Genomic DNA, 27,551 nt, shown 5'->3' with positions numbered 1-27,551 from the left:
CATATCAAATAGTCTAGCCCAAACGTGGAATACTGGTGGAAACCAATATGCGTTCTATCCAATACAAATGATCTTTCATCGACCAACGTTAAACTCCCAACTCATGAGCTGTTGAGCTATTTCTCATCGTTACGCAGCAAAGATTAACAATCATTATCTCAGTGGAGTAGAGACCATGGCTTACAAAACACTTCCTGACAAATTGGAAATATTTCTACAGCTTTTGTAAAATTCTTGAAAAATGTATATATGATGCAGATGCCAGCGAGGATGAAATTGGGAATGGCATCATCAAAACTCATTCTGCAGACAATTGCATAGAATTCTTCAAGGACAACTTCCTCACTCTTATTCTTCATATTATTTTTAAAATATCCAAAAATGTCTACCCTAGCTTCCCAGCTGTCTGCGATTGTCGAGAAAGTCAACCAAAACGCGCCTGCTCCAGTCGTTTCAGCCATCAAAGAATCAATTGCCAGTTTGAAAGCCACTTTTGATAAAAATGATTCTATTCAAATTGGAGCTTCTCTTCCAAGTTTCAAGCTGCCCAATGCCCTTGGCAAAGAAGTGACTAGTGATAGCCTCCTTGCCAAAGGCCCAGTTCTAATCACTTTCTACCGTGGTGACTGGTGCCCTTTTTGCAATTTGGCTCTGCGTTCTTTGCAACTGCATCTCGATGAATTTCACGCCAAAGGCGTGACTATCGTGGCCATCTCTCCTGAGCTGCCCAACTCTTCTCTATCTACTGCTGAGAAGAACGATCTCAAGTTTGAAGTTTTGTCGGATGTGGGCAACAAATTCGCTAGGCAGCTTGGGATCGTCTGGGATCAACCCCAGTCTGTTGAACCTATATTCAATGCGTTCGAAATTGATTTGAAAGTTCGAAATGGCGATGATTCTATGGCTGTGCCTATTCCGACAACTATTCTGGTTGATACAAAGGGAGTCGTGAGGAACATCCACATTGATCCTGATTATAGGCAGAGACTGGAGACTACCACTGCGCTTGCGTGGGTAGATTCTCTGTAGACCATTCGTGTTACATAAGAGAAGGGATGATGATTATTAGACTATCAAATTCTCTGCGCAGTTTAGCATTCGTTATTCGGTAGCTAGAATGTTCAGCATCATTACGGTTGCAGAATTGGTATCGAATAAACTTATCCAAAATTTGTACTCATTACCCTTTGCTCAATCAACAATTTAGCGGTACCTCCGTTGCCAACCAAGACCCAACTGTATTAAGCGCTAGTGTTCGTGTCATCTTCTGAGTAATTTAGTCACATAGTTGGTCTTCTCCTATAAATAACCGCTAGGTCAACCATGGAAAATGGCAAAAATATGCATTCGTTGTAGTGGGGGAACAAAAAAATATGTTGAAGGGTATTGAACCCAACCCGATTCGAACGGATAACCTTCAGGAGATTCCGAGCTGGAATCTGACGCGCTACCGTTGCGCCATGGGTCCTGTTGATGTGCTTCAGAAAAATAAAGTGACTATAAACTCTAGCGCACAACCCGTGATTTACTAAAATGAGGTGCTCTATTATCAAGACCAACCTAATGTTTTTCGACAAGAATTATTTAATTATTCTGATAGCGCTCAAGTAGTAGTAGTCTTTTTTTTTTTATTAGACAATCATCTAAATTGACAATGGTCTTTGAAGTGCACACAACATTGCAAAATAACAATCTCCCTTCCAATACCAAGCTCAGGTTTCTTCATTTTTATATCGAAACGTTACATAACTGCGCCATGCCACGTAAAGATAAAATATGTCCTCTAAGAATCAATATGCAAGGATACGGAATCTAAAGTCCTCGTTTACCTCTGACGAAACTATCTTTTAACCCCACGGACTTAGACTTGTAGTTTTATGGCCGTCAGTAGAATAAGGTGTATTGGTTTTATCGATTTCGCTTCGCTAATCAATATGGGCCTCTGTTATTGCGACTGATTTGCGATTTTGCAAAGACGAATTCATATCTTCGTTTCAGCTAATGATCATCTAGCTGGGCTGCCATGCGACAGCTATCTTTTAAGCATCACCATTATTTCCTGCCCCCCTCTAGCATCCTATCCAATTTCTCCCTTCTACCACTTCTTCTCTATGCAGGTCTTCCATAAACAGTAGATTTAGTTATTATCCTAAATGGATAGGTAGTACGATTGAAAACATTTAACTATAGATATGTTCTGAAGTAACGGCTCAGCATCTGAGCTAATAGTTGACATTGAGTTAGATGTGGAAGAAGGATTCTGATCAATCTTGTATTCTCTATAGTATTCGAACCAACAGCTTCAATTTCTTCCAAGCCGGCTCATGACTACATCAAGAGAGTAAACAACATAGTAGAAAGCCATGTGTTTAAAGTTTCGTAAAAGAATTGCCTACATTAGTTACTATCGATATCCTTTCGAACAATCGCGAGATAAAAGATGGGAGATAATTGTCGGCAGCGGCAACGATTGGAATGTTGAGAAAGTGCATTATGTAGAAGTCATACATCTGCAATCACGAAGTACTTGAACTCTGTCTATCGGAAATTTGAGTTGTTGAAAGTCGGTGGTAGCGTTGAGAAGCATGTTCTACAACTAAAGTCAGCCGTTCCGCTGCCATGGTCTCAAATCCTGATTTTGGGCCTGCTATGCAGCAGAAAAGACGTTTCTTGTTTCAATATCCGACACCACTTAAGAAGGACCACCAAGCGTATGTGAGCGGCTTGTGGGGGTGGAACTCTTCATCTACCATCAACAGCACGGCAACAATATTGCCTAAATTTCTCAAGTGCCGGTTCAACGGCATTACTACAATAGGTTAATCATCACGCTTCGTGCCGAATCGTCCACAACCGCTCCAGAGACAGTAGCGCACTAACGCCGGCTCATTCCAACCTTAAGTCGGCCATCGGATGGTCGAGAATGGCTTTGAAGATCTGGGGTGCATCCGGCTAAGTAGGTGTATATTAGCCTGCCAATGGTGTATCTAGAATTCAATGCTAAGCTTGCCAAGATGTCACATCATGGTGGCTCTTCGTTGTAGCATCCGCCCCAGTGTGGGGTTAAAGACCTTCAGCCAACCCGCCTTCGGTGTCTTTGGAAGACCTACATGATGCGGCCTGCATTAAACAATAAGGTTTTGGATGCCAAGGCGCTCGACTTGATGCCGCCCCCAAGCTATGGTAAAGATGTGGTTGTCTGACAACGCCAGAGCTCCCCAAGCGAGTACACCGGGAATTAAATGTAATTTATGGTGGCGATGTTATTATTTTACAAACACTAATGAGAAGAGATTCAGTGTGAAATGCTGGACTTGTATTCCCAAAATTGCATTGTAGTGTAGTACTTTTTTTTTTAAAAAAAAAAAAAGGAAAAGGGAAAAGGGAAAGAAAAACAATAGTCATAACCGAGTTCTAACGAGTATGAGCGCATGAGAGCGGCTAAAATGAGAGATAACCTCTCCAATCATTCACCAGAGGAATCGGAAGACTCGCTATCGGCTCCTCGGCCTAAAGGGAATGTTTATAAGATATCCTTGCTGCATTTTTTTTTATTGGTGAAGTATAATTGCGAACTGAGCGATGATCTTCAATTCGTATACGCATTATACTAGTACGTAAATGTAAACGCATAGACAAATTTGACGATTGATATATTGCTTTAAAAGTCAAGTACCCAATTAGGATACAGGGTTACGATGAGAGTTGATTTAGCCTAATTCTAGACGTAGGTGTAAGGGTGAGTGCTGGGGGAAAGGAATACGACAACAACTAGAAAGAATTGGGGCTTTGACAAGCAGTGAGCCAGCAGTGATGAAAAAAATCTTGGATCATGTGAATAAGGTCAAATATAGATGTTTGGGGAGACTATTATTAGATTCACGATGCTATATAATATCTCATTCGCCCTAAACATCATTCATCTTTTGAATAACCACCATCTTACTCTTCATTGGCCCACCACTAGCTGTCTCTCTATTTTTAAAATTAAAATGCCTTCAGTCAAGAACACCATCACCTTTTTGCTGGGTCAGGCTCTTCTTGCCACGGGTAGCCCAGTAGATGTTGAGAAAGTTGAGAAACGTCAATGCCCGAAGATTCATGTCTTCGGTGCTCGTGAGACTACGGCACCGCCGGGATATGGTTCATCTGGTACTGTTGTGAATCTGGTCATCTCAGCTCATCCTGGAACCACGTCCGAGGCCATCAACTACCCAGCTTGTGGTGGCCAGTCTTCTTGTGGCGGAGTTAGCTATGCCAACTCGGTTGTTCAAGGTATCAACGCAGTTGTCACGGCGGTGAACAACTTCCACAACTCTTGCCCAAACACACAGCTAGTCTTAGTCGGATACTCGCAGGTCTGTGCCTCTATCGCCCTATGAATGTATCAAATACTAACAAACGATGTAAAAGGGTGGCCAAATCTTTGATGACGCATTTTGCGGTGGAGGTGACCCTGCTGAGGGATATGGCAATACTGCTGTTCCTTTATCTGCAGGAGCAGTCTCTGCTATCAAGGCCGCAATCTTTATGGGAGACCCTCGAAACATTCACGGACTGCCGTACAATGTCGGAACCTGTGCTACCCAAGGTGTAAGTGTTCTCCAGTTACGAAATAGGTTAGTGTTTGTAGATTATTGCCTTCTAACCCTGATACTCTTACTAGTTCGATCCCCGCCCAGCTGGCTTCTCTTGTCCCAGCGCATCCAAGATCAAGTCGTACTGTGATGCCTCAGACCCATACTGCTGCAATGGAAACAACCCTGCCACTCACCAAGGCTACGGCCAGGAGTACGGCCAGCAAGCCCTCGCTTTTATCAACAGCAAGCTCTCATAAGTTGAGGAATTATTGGGCGCTGATGACTCTAATGATGTAGTGGGTTGTTGGAATGTCCGTCAAGGGCGATGGCTATCACGTATAAAAGTAATATGGCATTTACACTTCAAATTGATCATTCTGTTTATTGAGTTGATGACTATTGTGAACTTTATAACTGTGTGCATCTAATACTAGAATATTTGTGACAGTAACGCAATGATATCATGAAACAAGCTGCACGATTTGTAAAATGAGCCCTGAACAAAGTCACTACACAACTGCGCTCTTCGTTTTGATTGCTAGCAGCATGAAAACGTGTATTGAAACAAGTGCTCAGCTTAGGTAAAAACAAGAAAGTAGGAATATCTCTTTGAAGCAATGACAGGTGTGTTGCAGTGATGGAGTTCGTGATGGATCAAGGTGCTTCTAGAAATAGGTAGATGAATATACCTAGACCCTTACGCGAAAGTGCAAGCTTAACACGGCCATCCCGTGGCTGAGCTAGAGGAGTAGTGCATTTTCACGTAGCCAGTCGCTGCGACAACTTTACGCCAGCAGATTTTTGTTTACTCTTCAAAATTTAAGCTAAAAACAACAACAAAAGCTGGTTTTCTCCAACGGCACTGCTTGCGCCTCGATGATCTCCTTTCTCACCGTATCGACTCAGACTACTCACGCAATCGCATTTTATTTCATCGGCCACACCCAATATATTTGCACACCATGGACACGAAAGCTGGCATCCAGGAACTATCTGTCGCACATGAATCAACGCAGCTGGAAAGAATAGGCCAAGGCCGCTGTGGAACAGTATGGGCAACTCGTTGTCCAAAATGCGACGGACATGGCCATCTGGCCATGAAACGCGAAGATGGAAGTACAGGAAGATCAATCTCTCACGAGTACAAGATGCATCAAAAATTGCTGAGAGCATCTTCGCAATCTCATCCTTCATCATTCGCCATCCCTGAGTCTTTCGGATTCCTCAATTCGCAAGATAGCTCAACATGGTCTGGCATCCTGCCAAGATTACCTGAAAATTACACAGCATGCAATGCTATTGTCAGTGAGAAGATCATACCGGTTCAGGCTTCCACTCGGAGACTCCTCATACGAAAATTCCGCCCCGACGTTGATGAAGAGAGCGCCATGAACAGTTCAAGCAACGAGCATTGTCTTATCCGACCATATCTTGGCCGCCGAAGGTATCGTACTCCCGAGACTGGTACAGAGTCGAGGAAGCGCCTGCGAACTTTCAGCCTTCGAAACTTTCCACTACATCTGGATCAGATGGAACAACTGGGCATTGATCCCAGTGATTATGCACTTGTCATGGCAGACGCTCTTGCTTTTATGCACTGGGTTGCAGAAGTAGATGGCAATGATGTTGAGTTTGTACTTGCTCGGCCGCGGAGCAAATCCAATATCTGCAAACGCCCCCAGGTGCAATCTGAGGATGCGTGTCTAAACAATATCAACATATTAGGCCCGCATGCAATTTGGATATTGGATTTTGACTTGTGCAGGGATTTGACTCTTGATGAAAGCGGTATTGAGCAAGCTTGCAGCGCTTTTTGGGGCAATGATCCATGGTATCCTCGGCCTGGCCGCTTGGCTACGGCTGATCAGAAGCTATGGAATATTTTTGAAGACCGATTTCTGGAATCGAGTGCCAAAGCTTTGGCAACGCGATCAGATCAAATCAAGGAGCTTCCCAAGCTGCTCATGGAGAAGATCAGGCAGGCTGCAGCCACTACTTCGAACGATGAAATTGGAGATTCCTAGCGAAGGCATCCGCGCTTTGAATGTGTGTAACGCTCTCAGACCAGTACGGGTATATTTCAGTCGGAGAGCGATAATACGTTGTAGCTATAATAAAACCCGCTCAAAGCGTTCATAGTGGTTAACAAAGCTGCTGCGCCAATCAAAGCCACCTAGTTTGATCAAAGCCACCTAGTTTAATCGTAGTCAGCCGTTCGAGGCGCCTTGTTAAGACCTTCGCAAATCTCCTTCGCAGCTTTGCTTCAAAATCGCTTTATAGGGTTTGATCGCGGAACGATACGTAAGGAATCCATAATTTTTATACCGATACATTACATTTGACAAAAAATCTGACAGCTGTGGAACTATGTTAGAATACTATGCTACAACTGCCTGATGATAAATCTCAACCCCTTGGCGCTCATGAGACGTTGAACCTCACTTGACTTGTCTTCCCGCACAGCGGATTTGAACTTGAATTCGGGGCATATATTCACCTCTGTCGACCATTTAATCCCCGTTTTCTCGCCAATGCGCTCCCACAGCTCTTTCCAGCTTTGGGGATTATGCTGAAAGTGCCTCCTCCCGCTGGTATCACTAGCCCGCGAATATTCCCCTGCAATCTCACTACCTGACTGTCTTCCAATAATTAGAGAACCAGGTTGTGGGGCCAACAGCTGAGCGACTCTGGTTGCAGCATTCTCCTGTTCTTCAAGACTAAAGAGGTGGAAAAAATCCCCAACATAAATGATATTCATCTTTCCAGTCAATCCCACAAGCGGAGAAGAATCATCAAAGATGTCAGCCGCTATAAATTTAGTTTCCAGTCGGTCTTTGTCTTTAAATAATTCGTAGCCGATGGACAGAAAGTCTTCCCAAAGATCGGAGCCATATGTATTGGCAGAAGGCGCGCCGTCGTGGACAAGTTGGCGAATCTCTTGGCCAAAGCAACAGCCCAGGTCCATGAATTTTTCACCCTTTTTTACTCGATCCAAGACTTCTTGATACACATCCGTGGTCATCATGATCAGATCCAAGAAACGGTACCGTCTAATGCATGGATAAGGTCGCTAAAACAGGTTAGTATTGGTGATCTGAAGCATGGGTGGATAAAAGGGCGTTATACCACTTGAAGAGCTTTTGTTTGCTATCAAGCTTTAGCTAAATGAGATTCAACGGAGGAGTATGTGTGATCATAACTTACAATTAATTCAATATGATCCCTCATATCTTCATCGGGAATTCCGCTGTACTCGTGCAGCAGCTTCCGCCCGGAATCGAGATCATAGATCTCGAATGGATCCTCTTCATTTTGAACGATTTTGCTAGACATAATTGTACTTCTACTGATTGAAAAGCCCAGGTTGGATCATCAAGATTAGAAGCAGATTTCTGAAGCTTTAAATGCTGATACCAGAACGTGCGTTCTCGATTTCCCGCTCTGAGTCAAAAGTTCAGCCCGCAGGCACCAATGTGGCCATATACTAAATTAGTCTGAAAAGGGAAGGAGACGCGGGGGGCTTTGCAATGGCTGCAAGAGATCGTACTCTATCAATCTTGTTTTTAGTTAGAAATATCGGGCTTTCGGGCTTTTTATTTCGCAAACTATAACAACTTTGTGATATTCATAAATGGACATAGCAGGGTGAAACTATTACGTATTGACTCTCAAGCTTACAGCTATTCCTATGTATAAGAACAGATCTTACTTTTTTACCACCAGGATACAGGGCCATTTTGTACTTCTTAGCGCTACTTGATTAACTAGTTCTGCATGATCGGCAAGTGATTAGTCTTCCTGTCGTTTGTGAGACATATCAGGTATATATATAGGCGAGGTTATTGCATAAGCTACCTATACCTATGTGCTGGCATTGTATGAGCGCGGCGCTCGCTTGTACCAATGATAGGACGTCATGTCTCTCGTGACATAACCCCCCTCACAAATATTTGTTTTCAGCTCCCAACTTGCTATCCCCGACTGACAGTCTTCAATTAGTAGCATTACATGTTGGTCGCAGTAGGGTTCCTAAACCAACACAAGAAAACATGGCTTCTCTCATCTTAGGCGCTTTGATACGTCTCAGCTTCTCTCAAGACTCCCGGGAAGAGATACAATCCGAATCCTCAGTCATCAAAATCCGGATTGACCCTATAGGATTGACAGAGGATATTATTAGCGTTGAAAGTCCGAAGCAATCCAAAAACAGATTTGTGAGCTTCACTGAGCGTTTCATACCAAAGAAAATGCTCAAATCGTCGCCTGATTTGGTGGAGACTTCTGCCACTGGGTTTCGGGCAGCAACCCGCCAGTGGAGGGATGCCAATTCGAAACCGTGGTGCATACTAGAAGGATACCATATCATTGACTCTACTCATTCTTAACAAGTCACTACATCAAAAGCTCTTCGATATATGAGAAAAGAATTAGCCGAACTCGCCGGACGCTCAAGCTTGCTCTGGGGCCGGACTGTAAGGAGGCTACAGATAGATGATGACCTTGGCGGAGCACTGGGAGGTATACAATACCCATCCATCTAGCACATCTGAGACCCGTCACTATGAGGTGGCTAATGGTGTTTAGCCTTAATTGTATGCGAGGCGTATACAACCAATGCAGTTGCCACAAAGATCAAAGTCAATACATTGCCATCATTCGCAACCACAGAACGATTTCTATCAGAATTTAGACAGCTTGGGGACATATATCTCCCGCAGAGGACGAGACGCAATCTCGGGCAAATCTTTTTTCTTCAGCTTCACCATGCCAACCTTAACCTATTTTCTGACTTCTTACAGAGCTTCACAATGGATTATGCAGCCCCTCGCATGTTCATGTACGACCCTCGGGAAGTCGAACTGCGGCGCTGGAATCTTAAAGCCATCATGACGGACTCTCATCTCTATAGACAACTCAGAAGCCTTGCTGCCGAGCTGACAGCTACCACTGAGTCGTTGCTTGACGTCGTCTTGGCCCTGGATGACGGTATAGGGGAGAACAGCACAAGGCTGGCAGTTCTGGGTGCTGAGATCCGGGGCTGTAGCAAGGACATCATGACGCGTCTCAGCAGGATTTCAGGCGACCTGGATCACAATCTCCAGCTACTGAGACTATCCAAGGAAATGAGCCAGTCGAGCAACGTCCAGATGTTAACGCTTCTAGCTACAATTTTCCTACTTCTGTCCCTATCAGCAGGCGTCCTTAGTATGCAGTCACGCTTCAAGGACTTGGGCGATCTGCTGTACGATTTCTTCGGCGCTGTGGTTCTGCTCGCAGCGGCAGTTGCGCTTTTGGTTGTGATCATGCTTTTGCTCTCCTCGGCGAAAGAGCTGGAGAGCAGACTCTTCAAGTACCATTGGTACAAGGCGATACTGCGTCCTGCTCTGTTGGCCACGATATTTGGCATCACGTTGACACTGGGCGCCCTCGTGCTAACATCCTTCGTGGTGGGCATGTTTAAAGACGTGGTACTTGGGGCAAAGATTCTGGGCTATGTAATCGCCGCGGCGATTGGCGCATTGGTGGTGATTCCATATACAGTTTTTATGGTGTTTTGGCTTCCCACCTTATGGGAATTCGGGGGGGCCAAGAAAAAGCAAAGTGACCTCGAAGGCGAGCCGAAAGGAAAGGAAGCTGTTGTTGGTGGCTCCAAGGATGCCGGTGTCAAGATACAAGCTGAGCCTTCTGGTTCCAATTGCCAGGATGCCAGCTCCACGGCGCCAACCGCGCGTGCTGTAAATCAGTCGCCAGAAGATACAAGTAGATAGCATGCTAAATGCGACAGAAGTAAGTCATAATAGTTGTTGTATTATAGTAAACACAAGATCTTATACAGTATATGTTTTTGTTCGTGATTTCAATATTTAAATAGGCATCAATTAATATAATATTAAACCTACATGTAGTGATAATATTCAGTTTTCTTATAGTCAGTGTCAATCTGCGCAATTAAAGCCCCGCATCCAAGAATCTCCCGCGATTAGAATTAAATTCTGCCTAGAAATTTCACTTGGAACTTTTGTCTGTTGGAGGGGAAAAAGTATGAAACTAGATGGACTCTTACCAGGCAACCGAATTTATAAACGCGAATTCCGGTGAGCTTCGTAATCTACGGTAATATAAAATTACATATGCGCGTGCTGTCAGCCACATGCATTTACCTAGGCATACAAATAGCGAGTCGCCTGCATATATTCGGCCCCAGTTCCCTCAACTTCGTTACCAAGATTAGGGAAGAACACCATTTTACTTCCTATTTTGCATTGATCTTTTATCATTCAGCAAAAATAGTCTGACAAAATGTCCAGCTCATCATTCAACGTTTTGACCGTAAACGCCGTGGATCTGCAACGCCTCCTAGTAGAAAATAAGATCACCAGCGTGGAAATTGTCCAGCAGTACTTTGAACAGATTGATCGCCATGAGCCAGTCTTCAACGCTTTCATTTCCGCTGCGCCTCGAGATAAGGTGGTGAGTGCCGCTGCAGCTCTGGATGAAGAGCGTAGGAATGGCAAGATCCGCAGCGCATTTCATGGAATTCCAATTGTCCTCAAGGTGGGTATGAGCACGAATGAGCATTCTGTTTGATGTCGCAAAAGACTAATTTGGCTTGTAGGATAGCTTTATAACTGCTGCCGATCTTGGCATGAGCACTACTTTGGGATCATGGGCCTTTGTCGGAGCCAAAACAGCAAAGAACTCTGCAATTGCGCAAACCCTAATAGATGCTGGCTTGATTATACTGGGAAAGGGAAACATGACGGTGGGGATCCTATTGTAGCAAGCTCGTTACTTCGCTGACACACTCTAATATGGCAGGAATTCGCTGGCATGAAAATGACAACCATAATGTCGGGTTGGTCGAGTCATGGCGGCCAGACGCTGTCTCCATACGTCGGCAAGATTGAAGAAAACGAGACTCTAATAGGGCACTCGGTGAGTATAACCGCTGATAAAGTTGTGAGATGCGTGTAATAGATGATACTCATGTTTACTAGGCCCCAGGGGGGTCCTCCACAGGTTCCGCTGTTGCTGTAGCTGCAGGCTTTAGTCCTCTGGCGATGGGAACAGAAACAGTCGGATCCATCGTCACTCCATCGACTCGCGCAGGGCTATATGCTCTCAAAATAACACACGGTGCCCTTGATACAACTGGTCTATACGCGCTGTCGGATTTCTTCGACTGCGCGGGACCCATGGCAAAAAGCGCTGCAGACATACGACTGATGGCTGAGATCTTACTGAAGCGCACATTCGATTCTACTTGTTTTGGGACCTGGGAAGGGCTGTCGGTTGGATTTCTCGATCCTCGCGCGTGGACAATAAGCGAAGAAATGTGTCCACAGCATGAAGGAACGGCAGAGCAAATGGTAGGTTGAAGCCATCTTGAATATATAGCATGTCTAATTCTCACTGTCCTCACAGGTAGAAGAATACGAGGCAGTCGTTGAACTTCTCAAGAAAAGGGGGTGTGCCTTGAAATATCCTGCCGAGATTGCAGGCGTCGAAGAATTGACTGTGGACGGAGAGCCTGCCATTACGCCAATCGCATGCAAGTATAAATGCCACCGGATGGTACAAATGGCTCGATATACTAATTCAACAACATAGTTTGGGAATTTAAAAACGTATGCATCCCTCGATTCGTCGACTCGTTTGACGAATGTCCCGTGAGGAGTGTCGAAGACATTGTCAAATTTAACCGAGAGAATAGCGAGAAAGCTATGCCCCCTCGTGAGTTGCGTTAGCCTCAAGTGTATTCTTTAACTAATGATAACCTTAGCCTATACGGAGCAAAATGACCTTGAAAAGTCTCTCACTTACAACGACGAGCCGGAAAAGATCGAATCCTTGAAGAGTAGATTCCGACCTATCGGACAGCAGATCATCAACAACGCTTTCGACACTCAAGGACTAAATATTATTGCGGCACCTGGCGATAGTTCACTTTGCATACATGCCGCTGCAGCAGGTAAATCGAACCCCTGTATTGTACAATTGATGTTGTTAACCTCAGAATAGGCTACCCCATCGCCACTGCGCCAGTCGGACAGCTGCGATACAACGGACGCCCATTCGGATTGAGTTTCCTAGCTAGGGCAAACGATGAAGAGTCGCTGGTGCGTTTCATGGCAGCATACGAGGCAGTGGCTGCGCCTCGCCCAGTGCCAAACATATAAGCTCTCTCTTTGTAATAAAATATTGTCATCTCTGGTGAGGAGCAGATGGAGAGCCATACTATTCAGACTCGACTAGAATTTCGCTCCATATCCCCCATTGCCACATTTGTTATTTAAACATAATATATACTATCGCTGATATCCTTTGATCTTTAATCTCTCTTTCATCCATCTGTCCATTCGTCTGTTCGGGTGATGTTATAACACCACCACATACATTGAATTCTATCAATGTCGCTTACCAAGATTCCCCCCCTACAATACCTTTGCGGCCCCATCAGCCACTTAGCCACATCGCCAAACCAAATCTCTAATTATATCGTTCGAATCAAATCTCTAGCCCTGGCTCCACGATTTTGAGTGAAAGTTAGAGTAGCACTAGATACGACTTGGCGCTTTTAGTCAGTGCTCCGTTAAGCTATCTAACATAAAAAAAAAAAAAAAGCTTTAGTTGTAGCTATCACTTCATCGCTGTCGCCTAGTCTTTGGCCTAGTCTTAGACACACTTATACAACTTTGATCATATTGATGGCTATATACATGTACCAAGATGGCCATAGATCTTATTTACCATATGGATCATTTCATATACCAAGCAGCCTCGTCTATGCCCTATTCTAAAGCTTTCTTACTTGGCATAAAGACATTACGCCACGATATTTAGCCCCAGCTATTTATATCTCGACCTATTTAAACCTTCGGCTGCGACATCCACTCAAGATACAATCGCACAATCTGGGAAGTTCACACTCAAGCATTCGAAACTTGGATAATGAAACCGGATATCGTTACGATCTTTCGTACCAATGTGTGGAGCAGGATGTTACTCCAAGTCTTTAAGCGAGGCCATTGAGTTCGGGATATCAGACCAATCAAGGGTTGCAAATTGGAGGGGAACGCGGCTGTGACGGAGTTGATATCATATAGAAATGCCCTGTTTTTCTGTTCTTTGTTCAATACAGATCATTGCTCTTCACCAGCATAGCATCTTTATGCCTAGAACTTCTCACTCATCATCACGTCTCGTCATGCATTGTCTAATTCTCATCTGTGCATTTGCAGGCATCGCGTCCTCTCTCCGCCTCAACGCCCACATTTCAAACGATAGAGGCTTCACCATCGCTCAATCAGGCGGAATCGAAGATGTCGTGATAACAAAATTCAACACTCTCAATGGCACGCGCCACAAGAACATGTCCAAAGCCAAAAGCTATGGATGGAACAATACAAGCCGTCACAACTTGCCATTGGAGCTTTATAACAATCACAATGGCGGCTCAATCAATGCCTACATTCAGGGCCTCGACTCTGACGGCGCCATTGTCTTCATCGACGCAAAAGGCAACCTCATCTACCCCAGCTCCAACGGCTCTCTCACCCCCATCGAGATCAAAAACGATCTTGCTATCCCTCTCCCTCCAAAAGGCGAATCTCTCACCCTCAACATCTCAATCCCCCTCACCTCCGGAAGGGTCTACTTCTGCGAGGGCCATCTCAAATTCTTCATGGTCGACACAGGAAGCGGAGACGGCCTCGTCCAGCCCTCAGTCAACAATTTCCGTGACCCAAGCTCATCTCTCAACTGGGGCTTCATCGAGTTCACATATCTCGACAACGGCGCTCTCTACGCCAACATCAGCTACGTCGACTTCGTTGGCCTCATCCTCAGCATGATCCTCTCAACGAAAGACGGCAGCACGCCCCAAATCACACGAGGCCTCAGACCCAACGCCGTATACGAGCTCTGCGAAGGCTTGTTCAACCAAACCACCAGCGACGGCTATCTCTGGCTCGCAATGTGCGTTATCGGCGAAACGGGAGATCCAGTCCGGGTCCTCTCTCCAAATTACTATCAGCGCGTCTACGCAGCTGACTTTGAAGATTACTGGCAAGACTACGTCGACACAGTATGGGAGTATTATTCCTCCCACACTCTTTCCATCAACACGCAGACATCGCTGGGCACAATTGAATGCCAAGTCTCCAACGGCACCATGCACTGCAACGAGGACAACCGTGACTATCCTAAGCCCACAGCCCCCGACATCTGGAGCTGCAACAGCGGCCCATTCGAGGTCCAAGAAGGCGATAACCATGTCCACGCCGCTGTAGTCCCCCGTCTTTGCGCCGCATTTGTCCGGTCGACGCTCCTCATTCAAGGGGGAGACGTGCAGCCCAGCCTGAATTCGTCATATCACTACAGAGTCGATCCAACGCACCATTATAGTCGCATCGTGCATGAGCTGCAAGTAGACGGGAGAGGCTACGCGTTTTCCTACGATGATGTCAATCCTAATGGACACGAAGATGTTTCGGGGCTTGTTTCTTCTGGTAATCCGGACACATTGACGGTTTATATCGGCGCACCGCCACCGTACTGAATGGATATCTGCATAACTGGGGTTGGGATTTACTGAAGATAGTATATTGTTTACTTCATCAACAAGTGTAGTCGTCAATCCTTCTCCGGCGTAAGATACAATATATCTACAAGTTACACCAACAAATAAAGCTATTTATAAAAATATATTATGAAGTTATTAAAAACATATTTAAGCCTAAACTTTTAATACCTTATTGTATATTACTGGATCGATCTTCTGTTTAAAATTAATTCTCCTTTATAAGGCATATACTAGTTTAGTTATATGATTTTTATTATATAGTGTAGGCAATGTAGACAAGAATTGAGATTATTATTGCAAAATGTTAAGAGATTAGTTCGGTAGCTTAACACGGTTAAAATACACGGGAGATGATTCTGGAAAGCATGGATCACAATATGCTGCTGCACTGCAGTTGCTGTTGGTAGTTGGTTAGATGGACAGCTTCAAAAGTAAAATTAAACTCATTCATTGTATTTCGCATCCATTGGCTACTGTAAATGACAGACTTTTCGCTTCATGCTAAAAACTTCCAAACATGGCTTATGCGATAGTAGTATGTATAACAAACAATAACCCTTGCGCCAACACGACGTCTCATTGCAGCAGTGCGCTTCGCTATGGAATGCTAGAATAGCAAAATAGTGTAATACATACACTGGGCTCGTCAATTGACTTGGACAAACAAGTACTGACAACCAGGACGCACACGCTTTATAAAAAAAAAAAAAAAAAAAAAAAAAAGCCAAGCAACCGTAGGCCTGGGAAATCTCTTGCACATGCACCTCAAAAGGCTATGCCAAGATGAATGAGAGACATAGCCTCACAAACCTGAAACACAATGCCAAGTCAAGGGTACTTTCATGGATATTTTTATCTTTGTACCGACCGGTGCAGTTGAATTACGCTCGAATGTGTGTGTATAGGACCATAGAGCTTTCTCGGGTCGGAGCAGCATAGGAGTTTCACGTCCTACTGCCGATGAGGCCCATACGACTAATCTTTCCAGCAATTTTAAAGACTGAAGGAGGTGGCGCGTTCATTTCGGATATGCCCAAAGATCGGCTTCAAAACTCTCATTTATGCAGGCGACGTAAAGGCCGCACGACGGCGTTATATTTGGTGAACCGTTTTTTCCATGGAAGGTTGCCCAGGACTATCTCGGAGTTTCATATTATAAAATATAGTAGGTAATGACTGAGCGTGGTAGTATTTCATACCAGCAGTACAAGAAACGGCAATATACATAGAACAAGGGTCGGGCTGCCAGTCCGGAGGAATGAGGTGGCTGAGGAGCTGGTTCGTGTTTGGGTAGGGTGAGCTCCTGATGTCTCTTGGCCACTGAGGCCCAAGGCGGTTGGGGATGGAGGCTCGAACGTAGAGGTGCCAGTGGCTGCTCCGGTAGCAGAAGCAACACCAGAATCCGTGGCGGTGGCAATGCTCTTGTTCCCGGTGCTAGTGTTGGTACGCTTGGCAAATCCTGAATCATGTTAGCGTTACAGTTCCAGTAGGTTATTTATAAAAAGAAAAGGAGGTGGGGGCTGCTAACCAATTCGCTTCTGGTCTTTGTCAAAGACGGCGTAGACGTTCTTTAGAAACGTATCGCCAAAGAGCCAAGAGCCTTGGACAACCTCGTAGCCATAGACATTGCTTGTACACTTTCCAGTGCTATCCTTGGGGGAAACCCAGTCCTTGGGAGAGATGCTGAAGTCGACGCCAGAAAAGGTAGCGACCAGGGGAGTAGTGGTATCGCAGGGAACAGTCCAAGTGACGCCATCCGAGCTCTGAGCTCCGTCAATGACGGCGTGCAGCGCCTTGACGTTCTTTGAAGGGCCGAAGATGTAGGAGGTGCCTGTGTCGATGTAGGCATTGATGCCACCAACATTTCCCTTCTTCCCGTTATAGGACATGTCGTCCAAGGGAATGGACCAATCGGTGCCCTCGGGGATACTCGTGTAAGTGATGGCGCCGGTGTATCTTGACGGGTTGGTGGCACCAAAGGTAACTTCGCCGTCGTTGTAACCATCGGAAGCTCGACTCAGGGCAACAGAAAAGATGCTCTTGTCGAGTAAGCCGGCACCGCCCAATGCAGAAAGAAAGTTTTCATTTGCGCCACTATTCATGGACATTCCAAGAATGCCGTCAAAGGCAAAGTGGACAAAGTCGGAAGACGTGTTGGAGGCCAGACCAAACTGATATGTCAAGCTCATGCCGGCGACGCTAATGGTGTCGTTGACCAATGAGCCGCTGACAGATCCAGATCCATAGGCAATGTTGAAAGTTTTGGAGCTGGTTTTGAGGGTGCTCGAATCGCTCGGCCCAAAGGAGTCGTGCAGCGTGCAGGCTTGAGATGTGCAGTCGGTACCCATAACCCAACTGGAACCAGCGCCAGTATCGAGCAACATGTACATCTTTTTCTTCTGGGAGCCAAGTTCCGCCTGGACAAAATACGAGTAATCGGTGCCGTCTTGGTCGAGGCCGGCGGTGTCTGGTTCGTTGGGATCGACGGCCTGCATGATGTTGAACTTGTTGTCTCGCTTGGCAAGATTTGTGTTTTTGTTCGAGCTCGAAGAATCATCGTCGCCGCCGTATTTGTGAGATAGCAGGGCGGCCTGCCATGCAGCCTTTTGTTCTTGTGATACGGGAGCCTTGAAGGACATGATGGTCAGCATACGATAGACATTGTATATAGGGAGTCTGCCACCCCAACCAAACGTACCCGTCTTGATGCTCTTCGCTTAATGTCAAACGTCACACCATCTTCTACACTCCTCCTCGCCTCACCGGCATGTTTCTCTTCAATCTCCTTCAACCACGGTGGTGTGTACGGATAGAAGGAGAGCGCACCCGAAGCAAACAGGGCCAGCGGCGCCAGCAAGACGGTGTTGGAGCGCATGTTGAGTTACAGCAGCGGAGATGTTGCCGTACTTGACAGTGAAGTAATTAGGTGATTAGATATTACGCATATAACATTGCCAGATTATTGGAGGGGAGGTATAAAACGGAAGGTCGAAAGGATGGGACGATGGCGTTGAGAAAACACGACAGCAAAAGGAACAGCAAATCAGTTGTAGAGACAAGAAACAGGCGGTGGCAACAGAACGAATCGAGTCGGGAGTCCGGGTCGATATCGCTAGCAGGCAAACAAGGACAGTCCGAAAGGGAAGCTGGGAAAAGAGCAGATGCAGATGCAGATGCAGATGCCGAAACAAGCAAAAACAAAAAAGATGCGCTAATATTAATGATTGACGATGAGAGAGAGCGAGAGCGAGTGCAGCCTTGATAAGGATATTAAGGGCAGTTTAAGTAAATAAACGTATTAAAAAATGAAAATAAAAATATGACAGATGACCAAAGAAAAACTGGCAAGTCTATGGTATGGAGAGGGGAGAGAAAAAAAAGGACGACGGGACGAGGAGAGGAGAGAGGAGGAGGCGAAGAGAGGATGGCAAAAGGCAGAAAATTAGCACAGGTTGAGCGCGGAGTCGTGCATATATTATGGAGCTCGCAGCAGCTAAGCAAATGGCCTGCAGCGCGTCTGGCCTCTGTATCGTCGATTTTTAGTGGAGTGGCCCAAGGGGGGAGCTGCAGAAGCGAGATGTCGAAATTAATGAAGCCGCTTTTCGGGGGGGGGGGGGGGGGGGGGGGGGGCCTTGGCCCTGTACAAGTACTAAAAGGCTAGCGGGCAGCTGTAGCGGGCTTTAGCGGCAAGGATGGGAGCTGCTGGCCTGACGGCGCGGGGAAACACGCACGATGGAGGTCAGCTGCAGGCGATGCAGATGCAGTCTGCATTTCGAGATTTGGTCTTTTGATGCCTCTGCCAACACAAGGCCACACGAGGCTGGGCAGCCTGATGCGCAGGTCGCACCGTCCGGCAGGTCATCTGCGGTGGCTGCTGCACGCCGTGTCTCGAATCGGCCTTTTCGTTAATCTGCATCGCTTCCAAGCTTTTGTCTTTTTTTGTTTCTGGCGTTTTTGAGCGATTTATTTTGCAGCTGCTTGAGGTCATTCAGACGCACTCCATGCCAGATCGAGCCTTAAGGCAGAGCCCCAACTGCCAGTACGGAGTACTATAGTATGTAATTGAACAGAGCGACTGAGTCAAGCAAACGCTACCTACCCGCTCAAGTGCTCCATACACGACGTACTTTTATTAGCCAGCATTAGAGCAGCGTTGCTCAGATTGGCTCTCTCGGTGTGCGGTATCAGAGTTGATGTGCTCATATCTGGCAGTGTCCAGCACTAGCAGTAGCATAGGCCTTAATAGAGCTAAATGCTCCAGGGCTCGCTGTGGTGATCCGCATACCAGCCTTGGCTCCTCGCTAAGCTGCAAGCAACAAAAAAAACAACAGTCGATGCAAGGATGGGCGACCAGCTAATTGGCCGCCCAGCCCCGGTCTTCAACGACGCAGGTGCTAGCAATGCGAGCAATCTGCAAGCTGGAGCTGGCGTCAGCGCCGGTGCAGCAGCCGCCTGCTAGATGCAGTATTGCGATATGAGTTGCATCCATGGCTTATCAGCAAGTCCCGGGCCTGCAAGCAATCACCACTCAACAGTGACGTCTTAGCCTTGAGGCTTTGGACTTGCTCCTCTTTCATGGTGCGACACACAAGACAGCTTCAACCAAAACGGTGTTTGTGACTCGTCATTCCGAGGGCCAGTAATTGGTCCAACTGCTGTGGGATGCCAGCAGAAAAGGTGTAGCCTCGTGTCATGGCTTGGGTAGGTGCTGATATGGAAAATTCACTGGCATTGTGTTGGAAAGGCAAAACTCTCGTCCAAGACATGTCATGCGAGGCGACTGATATGATTTAAGCTTTTTTTTTTTTTCTTTTTTTCGACGTCTTGCTGTGCCCGTTTCGTTTCGTTTCGTTTCGTTCCACCGTTTTTGATATTGGCTTCCATCCCTTTTGCAAACCGCCGCAGCCGCGCCACACGTCGGCCTTTAGTGGTGGCTGCTCTTCTCCTCCAGCTCTGTTTAGGGCCCATCCCATCCGCAGGGCGAGCCACAGCCGAGCGGGCCGCTAAACTCAGCGCCTCTCCAGGGCACGCCTTAAGCCCAAACGAGCCAATGGTTCGACGCCCCAGGCAATCGTCATTTCAATCCCATCAATAGCCCACCACCGCCACCACCACACGCGCCAACGCATGTCTGTCTGTGCGTGTGCGCTGCATGTCATGCAACGGCGCCGTGGGAGGATCGATCCCGCAGCTGAGACACTGTGGCGGCTGCAGAAGCGGGAGAGGAACAAGCATCGAAGCAAAAGAGGCACGTCATTGGATCTTGCATCTGTGCCGCTGCGAGACGTTCTGATGCGTGATGCCGGCAGCGTTGATGCAGCGCATCCTTTGAGCCGCAGTGCCAATCATGGGCATACACGCAGAAACGCCATGTATGCTTCGGCCATTACTCAATTACCCAATTGCTCTCTACAAGTACACATCTGGCATGTACTTGTGATGCCTGCACATGCTGCCTGCAACTGCCTCTCTGCAGTATGAGCTCTCAGTCTCTATCAACTGCCGTGATGGTCTTAGCTGTTTGTGATATCAACACGCTCTAGGGGCAGTGATACTGCCGATCTTGGAGCTAGGCACCATTTCATCTCCAAAGGGCCGATGGCCAGCCCAGCGTTTGTGCGTCCGCGCGCTACGGCGTTAAGTCGAGGCGACATTGGATGCTGCTTTTGTCGAATTGCGATGTGTACTAGTATCATGCATTTGAAGCGAAACGCGAATTACTGTATAATGACTCTTACCCATGTACTCAAGTAGTTGATTCTCATAGAACTATAGTACCCCGTACTGGACCTGTTGTTGAGACTTTACAACACAAAGGCTCCCTCTCGCTTATGTTAGCTGGTATGCAGCGGTACACGTAATCTCGTTTACGGCTCGAATTCGTCTCTATCGACCTCATCTCCGTGTTTCTATAGCTTAATGCTTTTTATAGCACCAGTTCTCGATTAAAGCCATGTGCATAGTAATCCCCCGCTTTCATTCTCGCTTCTTTTCCTCTTTGTTCCCGCAGGTCGTCTTGGCGTCGTCAATTCGGGCAGCGGGAGCAATGAGGCTCACCGGCAATCATCATCATCTCTCCATCACCACACTCACACACTCATTCATCACCCGACTCTCTGTCTCTACGAATTGCTAATGTCCCCAATACTTTTCTGCTAATAATTATACAATTCTATGAACAACACACCTCAAGGGGTTTTACATTTCGAAACCCGGATGCCCGGTGACCGAATCCTGCGTCCTCCCCTTTCTGGAATGCGGCCGGGGTCACTCTTCATTTTCCGGCATACCTGAATCTAACCCATGTCGTCAACTCCCATATTGGGCCAAGAGACCTACCTTGTGTGTAACGTTGAGAAAGATGGAAGGAGATCGACGTGCCTTGCGAAACCCGGGCATTTAGCGCAGTGTAGCTTATTAGACTCCATGCCCAGAGTTGTACGCGATATTGTGTCACTGCTCACACAGCCACGCTGCTACCACTACTGCTCTGTTGTATTCGTACGTGTATGTGGTTTTTCCCCTGAAATGATGTGTCGCTCTAGAAAGGGTCAGGATCTATACTATGACTGATGATAGCATGAACAACGGGAAATGAAAAGTAAAAAGAAAACGAAAGAAAAAAGAGATGCAGTCTTCTCATCGCTCATGTAGAATATGCCTGAATCCAACTCGCCGCCTGCTCCAATATCCTCTCTCCGTCAGAGCCCCTTTCCGCGCCGCCCAGCAACGCCAGCCTCGTCGCCTCGACCCCTTCTCGCCAATCCCTGTCGCACCAAGCCCTCGCCGAGATGTTCCTCAGAAAATACCACACAGACTCATTCCGCCAGTGAAATGACGCCGCCAGCCTCGTTGTCTCGCGGACCACCGGCCCAGCGTATTCCGGGTGCCGGTCCAGGAAGAACATGAGGAATGCCCACCCGGAGATGTCGTCGTGGTGACGGACGGCCCAGTTCTTGGCCGCTTCCAGCATCCCCGCGAGGTCTTTGTCTTTGTCTCTGTCTTTGTCCCGCTCGGCGGCTGTTTCAGAGACGGCGTTTGCGAGGTAGCGGGCGTGCAGCCAGGCGTAGTAGTTGCGTGGGTGTCGCTCGGCGGCTACCGAGATGACTGCCGTCATGATGCTGGTGGCATCTATCTTTAGGCCATGCTCCTGGAATCGCTGCATGAGCCATTGGCGATGCCCCCACAAGGTAGGCGATTTGGTGTGTCGATGGAGACGGCTCGTAAGAAGGCTATCGACAAAGTATAGCTCATCTCGTATTCTCGCCTCAACGTCCGTGCCTGGCTTGATGGCATCCTGGAGCATCCTCTTCCTCGTGTTGGCGGCGGTCAGATGCTCAGGGTCCATCAGCAGCATGACGGCCGTAGCTCTCGACACATCTTTGCCTTTGTAAAGCAGTGCCCGGGCAAAAATGAATGCCTGCACCAGTCGTAGCTTTGGCACCGCGATGGCTGGTCCGTCCTGCAGCAGTATCGTCTCTGCATCGGCCATGTGGCTCCTCCCTAGCAATTCTATCTCCAGCAATTCTGCATGCCGCAGCGACAGAGCATCTGCAATCTTGGTGAAAATCTGCTCATGGTCGCCATGCTTGATTGCCTTCTTGACATCATCGTCCAGCGCTCTAGACATCTGAGCGCAAAAAGGGTTGCCGTTGCTTGTCGTGGGATTCTGCTCGCTTTCAACGTTTAGTGCAGGGTAAGCGCATATAGTTATATGGTGGAGCGAATTGCGGCGGGCGTGGAGCTGGGCGAAAAACCACTGGACAGCCCACATGCAATCTGTCGGGGTTATGACATACGTCGTCGCTTCGCATGTGTCCAGCTGGCAAAGCTACAGCTGCGGGAGTCACCTTGTCCGTCTTCTTGGCCTCGCAGTAACAAGGAGCAAAAAAAACGAAGAAAAAAGCCCTCTCGTGAAGCTTCGCAGCTGCAGAGAGAAGCAGCATCTTCTTTCTTCTCTCTTCTCTCTTCTCTCTACGAGCCACTAGCGTTTTTACGCCGCCAAGATGGCGAACCTCATGATCATCGTGTTCCTCATCGAGGCCACCGTCAAGCTCATCAACGCAATCGGTGCAGCAAAGATCAACGACCTGGTACGACCCGTCGACTCGTCTGCAGCCTCGTCGAGTTTCTCGTGCTAACAGCGCTCTTCTGCAGCTATGGACCCTCATCAACTACCTCCCCGTGCCGACCTCCAAGGCCGCCGCCGAGCAGCGAAAACTGCAGGCCGAATACCTCGCCGCGCGCCGAGAGATGAACGCCACAAGCAGCCAGGACGAGTTTGCAAAGTGGGCAAAGCTGAGGCGCAAGCACGACAAGCTGCTTGAGCAGCTCGAGACATCCAGTACGTAGCGGTTCCTGCAGTCTGAGACACATGTTCACATCTCCATCCATCCGCCCTGCTGCGGCATCTACGGGACGATCATCACGATAGATTGACTAACTGCCCTGCGTCTGTGCGTGTAGAAAAGGGACTCGACTCGGCCCGCTCCAGGTTCGACAGCGCCCTGACAGCCTTGCGCTTCCTCCTCACCCGCGCGCCGCAATACATCATCCCCTTCTGGTACGCCACGCAGCCCATGTTCTGGCTGCCGCACGGCTGGTTTCCCTACTACGCCGAGTGGATCATCTCGTTCCCGCGAGCTCCCTTGGGAAGCGTTAGCATCGCCTCCTGGCAGCTCGCGTGCACAGGCATCATCACGCTGCTTATGGATATCTTTACGTCCCTCTTCAAGCTCGCCCAGGGCACGAAGCAGAAGGAAGCTCCTGTCCCAGCTGCTGGTGCGGAGAAGAGCAACAAGGATGCCGCCCCGAGTCCTGCTACGGACGAGAAGAAGACTTCATAGGTACTATAGATGCCACAGTTGCAATTACATGTTGTGTCCATAATATTTGAAGAATAGCCCTAAGCCCCAGCCCAAGGTGCCTCAGCAGAGGGGCCAGGAGCATTTAAGCAAGCGAGTCAAAGCTACGAAATTTGTAGGGAGCGAAATGTATCTCGTTGAAATTTTGACGCAAAGTTCTTCATTGCAAACGCTGAGACTTTGTAACACGACAGAGAATGACCTTTTGCAAGGGTTTTTATAGGCTTCATATTGACTCTGGCGACCACTGAGAAGAAGATCGCGAAAGCTTCGAATGTGCCATGAGGGGGAAGGGCAAGGATTTCACGGCATCGCAAAGGCACGGATATCGGTCAAGGAGGAAAATGAAACAAGAATATCTCATTAAAATGCTGCTGCTAGCTGCGCTGGTTGTCGATTTGATCTTCCATTAGGCGCATCAAGAGCGACCCGATCTACCGAGTAGGAAGAGAAAAAAAGAGTTTGAAAGAAATGGATAGGTAGGGAACAAGAAACTATCAAGGCCGCGAAGAAAAGCTGGATAGAAAAACCCAAAAAATTGGCGGGGACGGGTCTAACTAAACCCGTTTCCGACCCCACCCAGTCCAGAGGCTGCACACAATGAATGCCTGAGTACCTCTTAGTACTAGGTGAATGTACATGTATACGCACGAGAGCCTCAGGCTGGTGTATCTTGAATAGAGGATGCATACAAGTATCGAAATATTCACTTTTTGGGTACTAGTAGCGAATCTTGTTCTTTATGTACGTTTCTCTGATAAAAGAGTTATTGCAACAATACGGCAATTCCCTTAGCATCCTCCAGAACTGATGATCGGACGACGTGATTCATGCGTCTCATTGAGCGAGAAGCCCGGCCCATCTGGCGTATAACTTCAACACTCTCTGATCTTGCAGTTGGGATGAGTAAAGTAGGTTCTAATACATGCTCTGATTTCTACAAGTCCTGTGATTGTCTATCGTGCCAGTATAACTATAGGTTCACATGTAACTTTCCTCTCACCCCTACTTACATCCCAATATCCGATGTCCTCTCTATAGCTTTGACTCTCTTAGCCCAACAAAGCTGGGCCGAGGAGTGCTTTTCGCGTCGCTCTTCTTCGGTCTCACCATCAAGTATATTGGCTCTGATTGGAAATCGTCAATTAGTTTTTGAGTTTCCTCAGTTGCATTATCGATATTGATCTTCAAAAACTCTTTGCGTATAAGTTCAAAACCACTCTTAACTCCCAAACCGTGGCTCATTTGCACGAATTCACCGTATCCTTCGATGTCATGTTTATCACAAAGTTCGTCAATTATTTGCATAATCATTGGCGCAGCGCGAAGTTGGCGATACTCTGGGAGCATCCACATGGCTTGGCCATCTATTATCCCAGGGGATCAGTTACTGTCTTGGGCATGTAACCATTGATGAAGCGGCTGGGCGACTTACATATATGCTCGCGTGGCCGCATTATTTGGCTGTGCCACTCATGAAGCTGTCCGTAAAACTGCTCAGACACCTTCTGAATCTGCGATCCCGGTTCGAATCCATTATGGGACTCATCTGGCATATGCTTCGGCTGTTGCTCCTCTTTCCAGTGCGTTAAGCACACGCCACCAACAATGGGAGAAAGCGATTGCTCTTCATCAATGACCTTGTACCATAGCTGTCCAGGACTCGTCTTTGCGGCGGCAAGATATTGAGCTTTCTTGACCTCAAATGATTCAACTTCTTCTGGCCCTCCTTGGCCTATGTGAGGGAATGTTGCTACCATTGCTGCCTGCCTTGGAATGCTCCATGATTTCCAAAAAGTTCTGAATAATGGATCCCAGTCTCTTGCTAGATTAACGGGATAAAGCTTAAGAGAACTTAGGGACGGCATTTTGACTTCTAAATACACCGGGGGGTTTAAAGGTAGTTGACTTTACAATCCGTGTATACGAGCATAGATTGTTAGCTAAATACATAACACGGTTTTGCACGGTATTTACCCAAGAAGCTTTGGCTTAAGCTCTACAAAGTTACCTCCACACAAGGTTCCAGCTGTTCTTAGTTATTAGTTAAGATTACTACCCAGTATACGCCATGTGCATTCGTTTGCTTTAAGCGAAGCCAACATAAAATCTTTTCATATCCACATGGAATCCTGACATGCCTGTACGGAAATACGGAATACTCGTCAGTCAGCGACATTTGACGCTGTGCCGCCTCTGATGCCGCCTGGAACTTGGAAGTGGAACGCTCACTGCTACGTAATACAAGCATCTAAAGTCTCATGTAACATAGATACTGGGCAGCAAGAAAATAAGAGGGAAAAAAAAGTGACACGTTTACTCCGTAGATCAAATCCAGGTACAAAAGTGGGCTTCGACATGGCGGAGCGCGGGGGGTTGTTTTAGACTGCTGACGGTTACTGCATATTGGAATACATGAAAGTTACGGCAAAGTCTGATGACGTTGACATATAAGGATAACTTTGCTATTTCCTGGGTGTGTAAAATTGTCTATGCCTATTTTCTACGAGGATAAATTTTATACTTGGCTGAAAACTAATTGCGCTTAATATCATAAATCCTTTATTTTCTATTGTAATCATATTCTATCTAGTTAATATCACAAAAATATCAGCCTTTGTCAAGAAGGATCTCGAGCATTTACCCCCAAAGCTATAGGTAGTATTATACTTGTTTACCCATGAATCTGACTGTGTAAAAGTGACACGGTGAGTAAGCGTAAAGGCGGACCATGCTTTCTGACATGCAGATTTGACAACTGGTCCGCTATTCGGATATAAGAAAAGTAGGATTTGTGTGAATAGCCAACAAGGAAATATCTACTATATGCATACAGCACGATGACAAAACTCAATGAGCTGATTGTTCATATCCGTCCCAATGTGCGCAAATATTCATTCTGCTTTCCCTGGTTTTGTGTATGCCCGCTTTTCCGCTTAATTGTTTACCCCGGCAAATTATACTAAAGTGGAAATAATAGAGAATATTTACTAGATAAAATATTTACTAATCAACAAGAAATATCTGTGCAAGTGTTATAGTATTTATGTATATAGGCATGAAGTAATACTGAAAATAGATTTCCCTGATACATTCAAGATGCAGCAAAGCAAGACCGAAGACTTTCTCTTCCAGAAGGCCCTAGAGTTGTGGACTCAATTTGATCTGACACAGGATATCGGGCTTGCATTCACCCTACATTTGGATTATTCCTTTGCTATCCTTCCTGATCAAGTTTGAAGTCTTTCTCCTGAGCTCCTGAGAGATGTTTGTATATTGTCGAGCATGAAATCACGACGCTCAATTTAAAGGTCCTGTTGCCCAAACAATAGAAACATGCTGTTAAAATAGTGATATAAATAGCAGTTACTAGATGCGGTAATCGAAGTCTTTACGTTTCAAGTATTGATTCCATACTAACACCCTATATAGGGCATGCCTAACCGATTTCCTACACAGTTCCAAGTCCTAGTGTTACACAGTAATTATCATTTTTTGTAATAAAATTCCGCCGAATTCATT

The 27,551-nt window shown here is 46.7% G+C and overlaps 10 protein-coding genes and 1 non-coding gene across 11 annotated transcripts; 6 read left to right on the top strand and 5 right to left on the bottom strand.

Moving 5' to 3' along the window:
- Positions 1–381: 381 nt before the first annotated feature.
- TrAFT101_011036 (uncharacterized protein) lies at positions 382–1,029 on the top strand (the record flags this gene model as incomplete). Its single annotated transcript, XM_024900971.2, has 1 exon — positions 382–1,029. One exon carries the CDS (start codon positions 382–384, stop codon positions 1,027–1,029), a length of 648 nt encoding a protein of 215 aa, XP_024756982.1.
- A 358-nt stretch (positions 1,030–1,387) lies between these two features.
- TrAFT101_011035 lies at positions 1,388–1,468 on the bottom strand. Its single transcript has one exon. It is a non-coding gene; the product is annotated as a tRNA-Trp (tRNA).
- Positions 1,469–3,898: 2,430 nt separating this feature from the next.
- AXE1_2 (1 carbohydrate esterase) lies at positions 3,899–4,961 on the top strand. Its single transcript, XM_024908774.2, has 3 exons — positions 3,899–4,358; positions 4,414–4,593; positions 4,667–4,961. Exons 1-3 carry the CDS (start codon positions 3,993–3,995, stop codon positions 4,835–4,837), a joined length of 717 nt encoding a protein of 238 aa, XP_024756981.1. The 5' UTR covers positions 3,899–3,992; the 3' UTR covers positions 4,838–4,961.
- Positions 4,962–5,542: 581 nt separating this feature from the next.
- Positions 5,543–6,604, top strand: TrAFT101_011033 (uncharacterized protein; the record flags this gene model as incomplete). Its single annotated transcript, XM_024907001.2, has 1 exon — positions 5,543–6,604. One exon carries the CDS (start codon positions 5,543–5,545, stop codon positions 6,602–6,604), a length of 1,062 nt encoding a protein of 353 aa, XP_024756980.1.
- A 359-nt stretch (positions 6,605–6,963) lies between these two features.
- On the bottom strand, positions 6,964–7,913 carry TrAFT101_011032 (uncharacterized protein; the record flags this gene model as incomplete). The annotated part of the gene is made up of 2 exons (XM_066129131.1): positions 6,964–7,650; positions 7,785–7,913. 2 exons carry the CDS (start codon positions 7,911–7,913, stop codon positions 6,964–6,966), a joined length of 816 nt encoding a protein of 271 aa, XP_065985261.1.
- A 1,014-nt stretch (positions 7,914–8,927) lies between these two features.
- Positions 8,928–10,394, top strand: TrAFT101_011031 (uncharacterized protein). The gene is made up of 2 exons (XM_024910760.2): positions 8,928–9,098; positions 9,165–10,394. Exons 1-2 carry the CDS (start codon positions 8,996–8,998, stop codon positions 10,346–10,348), a joined length of 1,287 nt encoding a protein of 428 aa, XP_024756978.2. The 5' UTR covers positions 8,928–8,995; the 3' UTR covers positions 10,349–10,394.
- A 293-nt stretch (positions 10,395–10,687) lies between these two features.
- On the top strand, positions 10,688–12,811 carry TrAFT101_011030 (uncharacterized protein). Its single transcript, XM_024910759.2, has 8 exons — positions 10,688–11,135; positions 11,197–11,343; positions 11,400–11,516; positions 11,579–11,954; positions 12,010–12,132; positions 12,192–12,314; positions 12,364–12,552; positions 12,603–12,811. The coding sequence occupies exons 1-8, from the start codon at positions 10,881–10,883 to the stop codon at positions 12,758–12,760; spliced, it is 1,488 nt and encodes a 495-aa protein (XP_024756977.2). The 5' UTR covers positions 10,688–10,880; the 3' UTR covers positions 12,761–12,811.
- Positions 12,812–15,607: 2,796 nt separating this feature from the next.
- On the bottom strand, positions 15,608–18,570 carry TrAFT101_011029 (uncharacterized protein). The gene is made up of 3 exons (XM_024904390.2): positions 17,864–18,570; positions 16,694–17,792; positions 15,608–16,624 (listed from the first exon to the last, which is right to left on the bottom strand). Exons 1-3 carry the CDS (start codon positions 18,038–18,040, stop codon positions 16,359–16,361), a joined length of 1,542 nt encoding a protein of 513 aa, XP_024756975.2. The 5' UTR covers positions 18,041–18,570; the 3' UTR covers positions 15,608–16,358.
- Positions 18,571–21,525: 2,955 nt separating this feature from the next.
- On the bottom strand, positions 21,526–22,939 carry TrAFT101_011028 (uncharacterized protein; the record flags this gene model as incomplete). The annotated part of the gene is made up of 1 exon (XM_024908773.2): positions 21,526–22,939. One exon carries the CDS (start codon positions 22,937–22,939, stop codon positions 21,812–21,814), a length of 1,128 nt encoding a protein of 375 aa, XP_024756973.2. The 3' UTR covers positions 21,526–21,811.
- A 93-nt stretch (positions 22,940–23,032) lies between these two features.
- Positions 23,033–24,027, top strand: GET1 (GET complex subunit get1). The gene is made up of 3 exons (XM_024904389.2): positions 23,033–23,258; positions 23,323–23,509; positions 23,632–24,027. The coding sequence occupies exons 1-3, from the start codon at positions 23,172–23,174 to the stop codon at positions 24,009–24,011; spliced, it is 654 nt and encodes a 217-aa protein (XP_024756972.2). The 5' UTR covers positions 23,033–23,171; the 3' UTR covers positions 24,012–24,027.
- Positions 24,028–25,042: 1,015 nt separating this feature from the next.
- TrAFT101_011026 (uncharacterized protein) lies at positions 25,043–25,859 on the bottom strand. The gene is made up of 2 exons (XM_024910758.2): positions 25,465–25,859; positions 25,043–25,396 (listed from the first exon to the last, which is right to left on the bottom strand). The coding sequence occupies exons 1-2, from the start codon at positions 25,787–25,789 to the stop codon at positions 25,065–25,067; spliced, it is 657 nt and encodes a 218-aa protein (XP_024756971.2). The 5' UTR covers positions 25,790–25,859; the 3' UTR covers positions 25,043–25,064.
- Positions 25,860–27,551: the final 1,692 nt, after the last annotated feature.

This window comes from Trichoderma asperellum, chromosome 7 (assembly GCF_020647865.1).
Source record: "Trichoderma asperellum chromosome 7, complete sequence".
NCBI classification, from domain to species: domain Eukaryota; kingdom Fungi; phylum Ascomycota; class Sordariomycetes; order Hypocreales; family Hypocreaceae; genus Trichoderma; species Trichoderma asperellum.
The sequence above is the reverse complement of the archived record's forward strand: the minus strand, read 5'-3'. Positions and strand labels throughout refer to the sequence as shown.

What these genes read in the sequence shown, in the direction of transcription:
- TrAFT101_011031 (XM_024910760.2), top strand. Translation starts at nt 8,996, where the DNA reads ATGAGAAAAGAATTAGCCGAACTCGCCGGACGCTCAAGCTTGCTCTGG. An exon ending in CCTTGGCGGAGCACTGGGAG is followed by an intron (nt 9,099 to 9,164) that starts GTATACAATACC and finishes AATGGTGTTTAG; the next exon opens with CCTTAATTGTATGCGAGGCG.
- TrAFT101_011030 (XM_024910759.2), top strand. Translation starts at nt 10,881, where the DNA reads ATGTCCAGCTCATCATTCAACGTTTTGACCGTAAACGCCGTGGATCTG. An exon ending in TGGGAAAGGGAAACATGACG is followed by an intron (nt 11,344 to 11,399) that starts GTGGGGATCCTA and finishes CTAATATGGCAG; the next exon opens with GAATTCGCTGGCATGAAAAT. An exon ending in TGCCATTACGCCAATCGCAT is followed by an intron (nt 12,133 to 12,191) that starts GCAAGTATAAAT and finishes TCAACAACATAG; the next exon opens with TTTGGGAATTTAAAAACGTA.
- AXE1_2 (XM_024908774.2), top strand. Translation starts at nt 3,993, where the DNA reads ATGCCTTCAGTCAAGAACACCATCACCTTTTTGCTGGGTCAGGCTCTT. An exon ending in TCTTAGTCGGATACTCGCAG is followed by an intron (nt 4,359 to 4,413) that starts GTCTGTGCCTCT and finishes ACGATGTAAAAG; the next exon opens with GGTGGCCAAATCTTTGATGA. An exon ending in GAACCTGTGCTACCCAAGGT is followed by an intron (nt 4,594 to 4,666) that starts GTAAGTGTTCTC and finishes TACTCTTACTAG; the next exon opens with TTCGATCCCCGCCCAGCTGG.
- TrAFT101_011026 (XM_024910758.2), bottom strand. Translation starts at nt 25,789, where the DNA reads ATGGTAGCAACATTCCCTCACATAGGCCAAGGAGGGCCAGAAGAAGTT. An exon ending in GCGGCCACGCGAGCATATAT is followed by an intron (nt 25,397 to 25,464) that starts GTAAGTCGCCCA and finishes CTGGGATAATAG; the next exon opens with ATGGCCAAGCCATGTGGATG.
- GET1 (XM_024904389.2), top strand. Translation starts at nt 23,172, where the DNA reads ATGGCGAACCTCATGATCATCGTGTTCCTCATCGAGGCCACCGTCAAG. An exon ending in CAGCAAAGATCAACGACCTG is followed by an intron (nt 23,259 to 23,322) that starts GTACGACCCGTC and finishes GCTCTTCTGCAG; the next exon opens with CTATGGACCCTCATCAACTA. An exon ending in TGAGCAGCTCGAGACATCCA is followed by an intron (nt 23,510 to 23,631) that starts GTACGTAGCGGT and finishes CTGTGCGTGTAG; the next exon opens with AAAAGGGACTCGACTCGGCC.
- TrAFT101_011029 (XM_024904390.2), bottom strand. Translation starts at nt 18,040, where the DNA reads ATGCGCTCCAACACCGTCTTGCTGGCGCCGCTGGCCCTGTTTGCTTCG. An exon ending in AGCGAAGAGCATCAAGACGG is followed by an intron (nt 17,793 to 17,863) that starts GTACGTTTGGTT and finishes ATGTCCTTCAAG; the next exon opens with GCTCCCGTATCACAAGAACA. An exon ending in CAAAGACCAGAAGCGAATTG is followed by an intron (nt 16,625 to 16,693) that starts GTTAGCAGCCCC and finishes AACATGATTCAG; the next exon opens with GATTTGCCAAGCGTACCAAC.